Source organism: Apteryx rowi, unplaced genomic scaffold (genome assembly GCF_003343035.1).
Source record: "Apteryx rowi isolate R43461 unplaced genomic scaffold, aptRow1 scaffold_1548, whole genome shotgun sequence".
NCBI lineage: Eukaryota > Metazoa > Chordata > Aves > Apterygiformes > Apterygidae > Apteryx > Apteryx rowi.
Window position 1 is genome coordinate 20,552 of NW_020447806.1, and position 11,399 is coordinate 31,950.

At 48.5% G+C, this 11,399-nt stretch overlaps 1 protein-coding gene across 2 annotated transcripts; it reads right to left on the minus strand.

The window, feature by feature from the left end:
* Window positions 1–3,125: 3,125 nt before the first annotated feature.
* LOC112962798 (keratin, type II cytoskeletal 6C-like) lies at window positions 3,126–8,210 on the minus strand. 2 transcript variants are annotated; one of them, XM_026059273.1, is made up of 10 exons: window positions 8,191–8,210; window positions 6,398–6,884; window positions 5,415–5,629; window positions 5,159–5,219; window positions 4,878–4,973; window positions 4,530–4,694; window positions 4,270–4,395; window positions 3,824–4,044; window positions 3,505–3,539; window positions 3,126–3,397 (listed from the first exon to the last, which is right to left on the minus strand). In XM_026059273.1, the coding sequence occupies exons 1-10, from the start codon at window positions 8,208–8,210 to the stop codon at window positions 3,126–3,128; spliced, it is 1,698 nt and encodes a 565-aa protein (XP_025915058.1). The 2 variants fall into 2 exon arrangements, with proteins under 2 accessions (XP_025915058.1, XP_025915057.1); XM_026059272.1 differs by lacking the exon at window positions 8,191–8,210 and having other exon boundaries at window positions 6,398–6,972.
* Window positions 8,211–11,399: the final 3,189 nt, after the last annotated feature.

Sequence of the window (11,399 nt, forward strand, 5' to 3'; positions counted from 1 at the left end):
CCAGGCTAAAAGGAGACTAGAGAAATTACTGGGTGACCGAGAAAAGAGGATGTTATGGATGGTTTTAAAAAGAACAGAAAGAGGTACTAGTCTAAATAGGTAGTGATTTTTAGGGGAATTTTCCAATTCTAAATATATATATTGGCATTCTCCTGCATTGCTTTTCCCCTACATTACTACAAAATCCCAATGCTGTTCCTTTAAAAAAGCTTAATTAACTAAAAATTATCACCAAAAAATTGCCACCAAAACCCAAACAATCCCCCAAGCAATGCAGGTTCTCATTGCAAATCAACTTACTATTCTTTCATCAAACAGAAGATTGTTGGGAGAAAGACTTGCTCAAAAACTGCTTTGAATCAAAGAATATTTTAGAATCAGCAACGCCACTGGTTATACAAGCAAGAGAATAAGGCATACTAAAGAATGATACAAACATCAGATTAAGTCAGATGCATCAACTGAAAGAAATATTTGAAGAGAAAAAAGAAAACCAGCATGAAAATAATACTATGCAAATAAGAATTACTCTTTCTTCCTCATTCGTTTTGTCCATTTAGATGGCATGGACTCTGGAATTAAGATCTGCTCCATTTCCATACTTTTCTGCGCAAACACTGAGCCCGCCCCGAGATACTACAGGTACAATAGTACAGTCAGGGTTGATTCACCTACTGGTCCAAATCTTGCTTTTCCCAACCCTTAAGAAGAATCCAGCCAAGCATTAATCAAATTAATTTGGTTGCAATGGGATATCATTTATGGAGGGCTAATAACTAACCTGGCTGGGCAATCTGGAGTTATAATGGTAGGTTTGAGCGTGTCTCATGCCTTCACGCTGCTTTCGTCATGAGTAATTCCTGCCCGTGCACCATCTTCAGGCCTTCCCACTGCTGCCAGTGCCCATGTAAGAGCCCTGCTCGTCAGATAGAGGGTGCCACTCGCCCTTGTGCTGGCTGAAGCTGCCTTGATGGGGTTCGACTGGCCACTAAAATACAGGCCAACACCCTTTATAAATGAATAAACCCCCACACACACTGCAGACCTGCACGTTCGCGTCCTGGTCGAGGCCTCCAACGCACCAGGGTGGAGCACCAGGCAGTGGCAGGGCCCGTGGTCCGCCACACGGCGCACCCGCAGGTGGGCCAGCTCGGAGCGGTGTGTTGGGAGCAGGGGGTGCCCCCTTTTGTGGCAACTGACAGGTTGACTGCCCCAAACCAACTACTGTGACAGCTGCCATGGTCAGACTGCCCCATCTCATCTGCCACAGTCAAACTGCCCCATCCCACCGGCCAGGACACCTGCCCTGCCTCAGTGCCACGTCCCCTCCCCCCCCCGCCCCGCCATGACCTGCCCCGCCCCAACTGCCAGGTCCGTCTCGGCTTCCCGGTCCCCTCACGCCTGAGGCGTCCGAGAACCCCAGCGCTCGACGGGACGCGACGCTCCTCACACCGCTGGGGACGGGCCTCCTGCGCCGAGCCGCCGTCGGACCAAGGCTTGGGAGACGCTGGGGGCTTTTCCCCACATCGGCCTGGCGAGAAGGCAGCCCCTGCCAGGCCCCGCTTCCAGGAGCCACCCCACAGCCCCACAGCGCCTTCTTTGGGTCCCTTCAGAGCGACAGTCGGGATGTCCCGGGCCAGAAGAACCATCTGCAGAAGAAACACGGAGCAGCCATGCTCCGGCAGGGACGACCTTCTCCCAGAGATACCCCAGTCCTGAAGCACCCTCCCCCCCCCAACTTCTTTTTTTTGCAGGTAAGCAGTTGCTTATCCTCCCGGTTTAAAAAGTTGTGCCTCGTATTGCCAGTTTTACTTTATTTAGCTCTGTTTTACCCCCTGACCAGCTCTCCTGGTGCTTCCACAAGGAGATCAGCCCCCAGGCCTCACCTCCTGTGCTTTGCGGCAGGAGCATGTCTCTAGCAAGGCTTTTCTTTATGGACCTTTCTTCCCTCGGAGACCAGGTGTGCACGGACCCTGTGCACTACTGTCCGGGTTTATTTTTATCAGTGTCATTCTACTCCGGTGGGTATAAAACCCACCTCATCCAAACCTGACTACTTCTCTTTTCAATCTCACAACCACTTCAGAAAAAAAAAAAACAAAAAAACTTCTCCCAAAATAATTCTGCCTCTAGGAAATAAACCAAGTAAAATGGTGTGGACCGTGTTTTCCTAACACACCTCAGAGGATTCAGCTGGGACAGAAAATCTGTATTCGGTAATTTCCACTGTAGGACAGATCTCTCCGCCCTAGCATTGCATTGCTATTCCTTATGCCAAAAAAACAAAACATATTTTCCCCTCAGACTCTTCCCCCAGGGAACATTAAATGATACTATGACACAAAGATATCATTTGACTTGTCTGCAGTTTATTGGTAATGAAAGAATCCAGAAGAAATGGGGTAGAAAGCAACCATGCAATAAGATTCACATAACAAAAGATTTTGAAGCAAGCATTGTGTCTTGCTAATTTTCAATACGGCCATACATATGTCAGGTGTAAAGGAGAAGAGGGAAGGGAATCTCTAAAATATTAAAGCTGCCAAATGACTCCCCCTCGGGAAGATGGCTGTCTCCGGAGAGGTGTTCCTCACTCCTACATCTGACTATGAGACGTTACAACATTTCTGCTTACACGAATTCCTGATACAGCTAAAGCAAGTGTGTAGACAACATGCAGGACATGCAAAAGTCGCAAGGAAAACACGGCCGTTCAAAAAGAGATCATAAGAAGTGAAAGGAAAGAGCGGTTTTATACGCACTCCTACTCAGCCAGCACAGCAGCCAAGGCGTAACAGCCAGCACGTACAATGCAGCAAGAGAGGCAGGACCCTTGGATGAACTCTCCAGTGACTGGTATCCGCAAGGGAGATATTTCTTAATGGGGCTGTAAACATTTCATCCCTGGAGACTGGTAAAGCTCAGACAGGAGCCGGGCTCTGCCAACAGGATAATGTTTTACTACAAAGCTCCCTTTGGGGAGGAGGCAGAATGATTTAAGGAAGCTGTGACCTATAAGGGAAGCAGTTCATTTCTTCGCTGGATACCGGGGCTGGACTTGAGGGGCTGCGCCACTGGCCAAAGATGGGAGATGCTTCTTTCCTTTGAGGGACTGAGATCAGGGCTCAGTATTTTACACCTGAAGATTTGACTGTTGTGGTTGTGACGCATCTCCGTACAGAGGAGGATCCACCCCCGGGACCGAAGCTGCCACCTCCAGAGCTGCACATTCTTCCACTTCCAGAAGAGAAGCCACCACCGAGTATTCCTCCTCCCACTCCACAGCTGCCTCCCGTGATGCTGCCTCCTCCGACCACACATACTCCTCCTCCCATGCCACTGCCGGCTCCAAAGCCTCCAGCTCGGCCTCCAGCAATGGTGGTTCTGCCTACCGCAGCTGGAAGAGAAGTACAGGCTCATTGTTCATCAAATGGCAGCCTGGGAATCCTAATGAAACCCAGCATAAAAGCCACTCTGCAAGGAAGAGAACACACAGATACTTACAGACATTTACGTTGGATATGCCATCTCCACACAGCCTGTGTAGGAAAAGGAATACAAATTATTGCTCTGATACAATACAAGGCACTTCAGCTAAGAATGACACTGCACTCTCCCAAGTACTACTTTTATTTTCTGTTCCTTTTAAACTTGGCCAAAAACATTGGGACATATTCCCTGTCAGGACCTTGTTTCTATTTTGGATCTAAAAATTGGAAAAAAATAAGATCAAATTTACGTGGGTTGTGAAAGATGATGAAATCTAAATCCATCCTAAGGAGTTATAGTTCCTCTGTGAGGCTACAATGACAGCAGTTCTCACCTGCTCTCCTCTCCCTCCAGCAGCTTCTTGTACATGGCAATCTCAACGTCCAGGGCAATCTTGATGTTCAGCAGCTCCTGGTATTCCTTCAGCAAGCGAGCCAGCTCCTCCTTGTCTTTCTGCAGGGCACATTCCAGCTCTTCCAGTTTCTTCCTAGCATCCTTGAGGGCCATCTCACCCCGYTCCTCTGCCTCAGCAATAGCTGCCTGCAGCTGCTGGTTCTGTGAAGGAAGGAAGGCAGTTTCTCAGTTCCCTTCCACACCCCCTCCACTGGAGCAGTCCCCAAGGCACAAACTGGGTGGAGAAGAGGCAGGAACAAGCAAGGTCCTCCAAAAGCATTGCATTTTGGTGACTACGCTTCCATCATGCCATCCTGGCCCCCCGAGGCTGCTCCTCTGGGACACARCCTGATGCCAGTACCCAGTGAGGTGCTCATGAAGCCTTACCTGCTTCTTCACACTCTCGATTTCAGTCCGCAGCCTCTGGACGTTCCTGGTCAGCTCTTGGATCTCTATCTTGGTGTTGCGGAGGTTGTCCCCATGCCTTCCAGCAGTGCTCTGCAGCTCTTCGTACTGACAGCACAGAGAGAAAGCAACCCTTGAGTGACACAAGGTGCAGAGAACTCAACAAGCTTCCTTGCTGCACAGCAAGGAAGACAGTGAGCCATAGTGAGCGTGTGAGCTTCCTCAGCCGCCTCAGAACTCACCTGGCTCTGGTACCAAGCCTCAGCCTCAGCCCTGCTGCTCTGAGCAATCTGTTCGTACTGGCGCCGCACTTCCTCAATGATGCTGTCGAGATCCAGGTACCGGTTGTTATCCATAGACACCACCACGGACAAGTCCCGGCTGATTGTCTGCATCTGAGCCAGTTCCTGCAACAAAGACAGGAATAAACCTAAACTTCTGAGGAGGTGAGAAGAGAGCAGCAGTTTCAGGGAGCCCAGGTGACTCTCCAGACTAAATCCACGTGGGCACCTAGTCAAACTTCAGTGCTTCCTGTCAGAACGCACCTCATTAGAACCCTGGCCATCCAAGGGGAAAAGAAAGCTCCTTACCTCCTCGTACATGGCCCTCAGGAAGTTGATTTCATCAGTCAGAGCTCCCACCTTTGCTTCCAACTCTACTTTAGTCATGTAGGCACAGTCCACATCCTAAAGGAAAGATCACACAGGTAAAGAACCTTTTCCTCCGATCCCTGGAGAGCTGCTGGCAGCCAGTGCCTCCTGTTGGAAGCTGCCCTTCCTCATGCTGCCTCCTTCCAGTGCCTTTCCAACCTGTCCCCCCCCACATACACATACACACACACACACTCTCTCGTGGTGCCTCTGTGTCTCACCTTCTTGAGCACCACAAACTCATTCTCAGCAGCAGTGCGCCTGTTGATTTCTTCTTCATACCTGTTGAAGGGGAAAAGACAAGCTGTGTCAGGTGGCGTGCTCACCAGTCAACCAGTCAAACCGCCCACCCTAGAAACCTCTGTCCCTGTTCTGCGGCGCTCCCGAGCAAAGGGAAGAGAATGCTGAAATCTCAGAGCTGGCTTAGCTCTCCTTGCCTTGGTGGTTACTTCTTCCATATTAGATCACTGCACTTACTTGGTTTTGTAATCCTCAACGTACTGCTGCATGCTCTGCAGTTCAGACTCCAGCTCTCCCCTCTGTCCCACAAGAGACTCTAGCTTCCTCCTCAGGTTCTGGATGTAATCTTCAAAGATGACATCGAGGTTCTTCCTTGGCCCAGAAGGCCCTTGCTGTTGCAGGAGCTCCCACTTGGTGGAGAGGACCTTGTTCTGTTGCTCCAGGAAGCGAACCTGAAAGCCCACAAAGGGGAGTTTAAGCTATTCACCCTGGGATCCTGGGAGACGTGACAGTCCTCAAGCATCATGCTTATCTGGGCAGCTAAGAGAATCATTTCTCAAATGGCCACCAGAACTGTGGCTGATTCAAATGTTTATCCAAGGTCCTGAAGTGGATAAGTTTCACAAGCATTATTAAAGTTCAAGTTATTCTGAACTTTTCACTTTGGTACATTTAGCATTAGTATATAATAGAGAACATTCCCCATATCAGGTACAAAGAGTATTCAATACATATCTCTCATATTTAAAAGACTGTGAAGCATGTTTACAACCAATGTTCTCCCAGTGCAGACAAGCTAAAGAACATTGATCTTTACTTAGCTGAAAAAAAATCCCACACTGTCAGGAATAAATTGAAAACTCATTCACATATTCACAGTATAAGTTCCTTGAGAAGAAAGTATCATTGAAAAATGACACACTGCAAAGAACTGCTTAGGATAGTTGAGTCTACCATAATCACTTTGGCCTGACTCTGCAGAGAACACTAGAGATAAAAGCTAAGGAAGCATTTGGACCAGACAGCTGTAGAGAAAGTCCTTTGATTTTCCTGTGGATGTAAAATTTTCACATTTCCTTAGGAGAACTCGATGAGAAGATCACTGCCAACCTTCCAGACCTTCCAACACTGAGCTGAGAAGGACAATATGTCCCTCTCTGCAGCACAGGAAAGTTTCTGAGAGTCCCCATTCCCAAGCAAATATAGTTCCATTTTCTCACCTTGTCAATGAAAGAGGCAAACTGATTGTTAAGATTCTTGATCTCTTCCTTCTCCTGGCACTTCACTTGTTGGATCTGAGGATCAATATCAACATGGACTGGCCGTAGCAGGGTTGGGTCAACCTGCACTGGTTGAATGCCTGCAGGGAACCCAGGGCCACCTCTCACAGAGCCACCAAAGCTGCCTATTCCTCCACCAATGACACCTCCTCCAAAGCTGCCAATTCCTCCTCCATAGCCTCCACCAAAGCCACCAATTCTACATCCATATCCACCGCCATAAGAGCCACCCAGGGAAATCCTTCCACTTCCACCCATGTTATGAAGGCTCCTGCTGCTAAAACCTCCACAACGTCCGCCGCCTCCAGTCCCCCTGGATGTGGAGAATGAGCTATAGCTGATTCTGCTTCTGCCCCCACTTCCTCCAAAGCCACCACCGATGGCAGAGCAAGAGCTGTATCCCCTTTTGCTTCCGCCTCCAAAGCTTCTACAAATTGACTGCCGAGACATGGTTGTTTCTTCTAAGCAGAGTTGAGGAGAGAAGAAAGATCAACAGAGCTGTGCTGCAGAGGGATGAATGCAGAGAGAAGTGTGCACAGTCTTCTCTGGCTCCACAGCTTCAGGCATTCCCTTTTATCTGTTTTAGGAGGTGGGCTGGGTCTACATGGGCGTGAAGAGGAAACAAATTTATTGTCTTCATCAGCTTTGTGCGGTTAACAGATTTTTGCCGAATGTTGACTCCACCCAGAGTTACACTTTGCAATGTAGAAGAGAATAAAAGAGCAAGAACAGTGAAACAGGTCTCAATGAGTAAGTGGACTCTCATATCTCTATGGCATCTGGAAATATATCTTTTACATTGATGTAGTCATGTTCATCCCTCCTCCCACCTTTCCATTCATTCTTAACAATTTCTCAGTTTATCTGCATCTGGATCTTTTGCACTGAAGCACAATGTCAGGCAAGCCTTTTGGTCAAAATCAACTAGAATGAGACTTTCACAATTCCCCCAAACACACCCCAAATCTTTTTTTTTTAATGTGGAAAACTGCTGATTGCTTTCCAGGAAGCAGTTTCCCAATGTAGAGCAAGAATGTCACACATTAACATTTAACAAGGGTCAGCATTTCTTTTTTAACCAGTAAGGAGGTGCTTAGCTCCTCTGCTTACCATCACTCGAGATGGGAGTGCCTTCTCCTTCTAGAACAAATTCCTGTAGAATGTATCTCCCAGAGTCTGTGATTACCAAGTACCAAGATGGTGAACACTACGGGAGCACAATGAACAAGGGAACACAGACGGCCAAGCTCCTTCCTTATGCTTTTCCAATGGATACAGGGAATGCCAAACCTGCAGAGGAATGGAATGACACTGCGGGCACTTGATGTGGTAATGATGACTGGAGACAGACAAATAGCAGAGAAATACAGGAAGAGATATCAATGACTTTTTAACATAACTTTTTTTAATTAAGGTGGTAAGTAAAGAATGTAGCTGAGTCTGTCCTATTTGATCATTTCCAAAAGGGGGAAATAAAGGAAGAAGAAGCTCTGAGGCTCTGTTAAGTAGTTACAGTTAAGAATGTTGCTGTATATCAAATGCGTTTTAGATTTATGGCCAGGACACCTTGGGCAACAATAAAATTAGTTGGGGGTGGGTGGGGATGGGGGCTTCCAGACTAAATTCACTGTAGAAAAATGTATTTTTAGGACACCAGCTTCAGCTTCAAACTGCTGAAAAAATAATGTTCAATATCATGCAAAAGCTACCTAACAATGAAGTAGGAAGTTCACCTGTAAGAAATTTTGAGCATATCTCATGGGTCTTATTAGGCAACTATACATTTTAGTTACATATATGAAATTTTAGAAAAATATATATTTCATCTTTTTTCATGGAGATTAGCTACTAAAAATCATGAATAAAGGTCAAAGCAAATATATTTTACAGACATCCAAGCATTCCAGAAGTCCAAAATATTATACTGTCTTTAAGCTTCCAAGGTTGAATATACCTGTTCATTAGGTCTTCAGAAAGTCTCATAAGACAAATAAACATTGTTAGAAAATATCACAAGGTATCATCCTTTAGCCACAGATGTTTAAAGTCTTGGAAACCCTAGCCCAGAGAACCACTTGCAAAAGCCATTGGAGCAATCAGAAACATAAACACCACTGACTGTCAGTGAGCCAGAGGCTGCTAGATACCACAGTCGCTTCAAAGAAAGGGGTACAGGAGAGCAGAGAATGGTACCCTTGAGGGTTATCCAGATGCAGGTGGCATGCCCTCTGTGACAGGCTGCAGCTGGGGAATGGGCAGCCGTCTCTACAGCAGGAAGGAGACTCCATCCCTTTCAAAAGCACCTTAAATTAAGAGGTCTTATTTGGTGGTGGTTATCGCCAGCACAGACGATGAAGTGTGCCAGTTCATTCTGCAGTCCAGTGCACCCCCTCCAAAGGTGCAGTCCCTGGGAGGYGCAGGGTAGCTCAGAGTTTTCAGCAGAAAAACCAGGCTGCCTCTTCTCTTGGCCTCCCTCCAGACTGCCAAACACACGGTGGCTGCTTTCCTCAGTAGGCAACGTGAGTTGGTTGTAACATCCCACATGGCAGCTCCACGACCAGGGGAAAGATTTGTTGAGTCAGCCAGATACCTAGGTGCTGACCATGTTCTACACACACAGATAAGACGCTCAGATTGAGTCAGGCTGACGTCTTCAGACAAGATTTGGAGATTATTCCAAACGTGGAGTCGCATCAGCCTCCTCCAGGTAAAACTCGATAGACAGCCTGGGCTCCAGCCGTCCCTTCAGATCTCTTATGCAAGGAGCTGCACAGCGAAAGCATCGACACTGGGCAAAAGAAACCCTGCAGAAAAAGCAGCTTTAGCAGACCAAGCCAGGTTGCAACTTCGGGTCACACACAGCACAGCGAATCTAGCAAGAAACTCAAAGGACGCCTAGATGAGGGCGCCGCAATGATTCCTCACAGCAATCCCACAAGAGCGTGTTTCAGATTTCAAGGCTAAATATCAGGCCTATGTTTCTTTTAAGAACCAGAGTAGTTGACTCTTCCCCTGAGCCAAACCCCAAAGCACTCTTGGCACACACCCCCTCTTCTGAAGGGCACTGCCTTCTCGTCCTTGCCTGCTCTGGCCAAGCAAAGCCATGCTTCCCAGCTCTGGCACTGCTCTGCTGCCCTCAGAAGCGAGTAGAAGGCCTTCTTCCATGAGCCCCAGCACCATTCCTCTTTGCAAATGCATGCAGCCTTGCCTGCACCTCTTCCTAAGTCCACTGCCCCCTGAGCTGTTACAGGGACACTGGCAATTCACAGCAGGTTGCTGTGGGAGTCCTGAACCACTGCTGAAAGTGGTTTGTGTCTCTTTGATCTCGTCTTGTGGTGGAAGAACTGAAGCAGAGCACAGATCAAACACGTCGGTGCTCCGCTCACATCCTGCTCCCAGGCACCCCCCCCTGGAGCCGGACCAAAACTCTCTCTCACTTGCTCTCAACGTAAAGAAAAACCTTCTGGAGACTTAGGTGACTTTTCAGAGAGCGGATGGGTTCCTGAGCGGGGATGCTGAGACGACCTGTCCCCCCCCAGTCCCTCGTGTTCCCACTGCCAGTCAATGCAGGGGAGGATGAGTCAGTGCTCCTCAAGCACTCCGGGAGCTCGTAGCATGCTGGGCTTTGCAGCCTGCCCGGCCAAAGCCTTCCTGTGTACCTGCGGAAGGCTGCTTGGCCTACATCCGTACCAATGCCTAGAGGTAGCTGCAGTAAAGGTGCCCTGCCACCACTGCCCACAAGACTTCTGCCACTGCCACCGTCTCCTGACACTAAGCAAAGTCCGCCCTGATGCAGGAAGCTCAGAAGAACTAACAAGAGCAGACTGATCTGTTGCCTGCTCCCTCCCTAGCCCTGCCAACTTCCATCATCAACATCTCTGGCTCTCCACTGGTGTAGCCCTGACACATTGAAAGTGCTCCTGCACAAGAGCCATAATTTTCTGCATTTGGGCACTAACATGACTGGTAAGAGTCAAGAGGCATCATCAATGCCTAGGCGCTTGCCTAGCTCACCCCACACACCCTTTCCGTTCCCTCCTAACACCATCACAACATGACGGTGTTGAACAGAAGAACAACCCAGAGTTTGCCCTCAAGCGTCTTCCCCAAGGCAAAATCATCTTGCGTAGCAGTGACTTTTAAAACAACGACACATAGGCATGACGTATGTTCTCTGCAATTTATTGAGAATGGCAACATCCCGAGGAAGTAGGACATACCATGAACAGAAGAGGAAGGGAGGTGGGGACAGTACATCCTGCTCCATGTCACAGAGAGCCTAACGCTGAAGAGCATGCTTGAGAAAGAGCATGCTAGAGAAAGGCCATGCATGCATCAGGTGTCACAGAGCAAGGAGAGGTGGAAGTGGTAGCCACTAGTCTAGAGCAAGCTCCTGGAGCTACCAGGTGAGTAAACCTGCCCAGTCGCTCCACCCCAGGGCAATTAATCCCTCTGGCCATCTGCAGAGAAGCTGCTCGCTCCCCAGCTCTGCCGGGGATGGAGACCCACTTTCCCCACACCTGCCACGGCTCCTAAGGCTAGCAAATGGAAGAAGCAGGATGTACTACCTGCTGAAGCACCCCAGAGATATGGCCATCTAGGAAGCAACATGAGGGAAAAGGAGCAAAGAGGACTTTTATACACGTTTGCCACTAGGCAGCCAGAAATGTACAACACAGCAAGAAAGGCAGAGCGTTTCCCTCCTTTAAATCAGCTCTCCGTTCTGGGTATCCACAAGTGAGACTTTTCTTTGCTCGGACTTATTTCGTCACTGGGCTTGGGGCTAGCCAGCAGCTTGCCAGGACTCTTAAGAGGGCATGGCCTTGCCACGAGACTGCCTTTCTGGGAACAAGCCAGGAAGACAAGCTGGTGTGTGGAGGGCCATGGGGGACACAGTTCGTTTCATGGCAGGATACCAGAGGTGGATTTAAGGAGGCTGTGC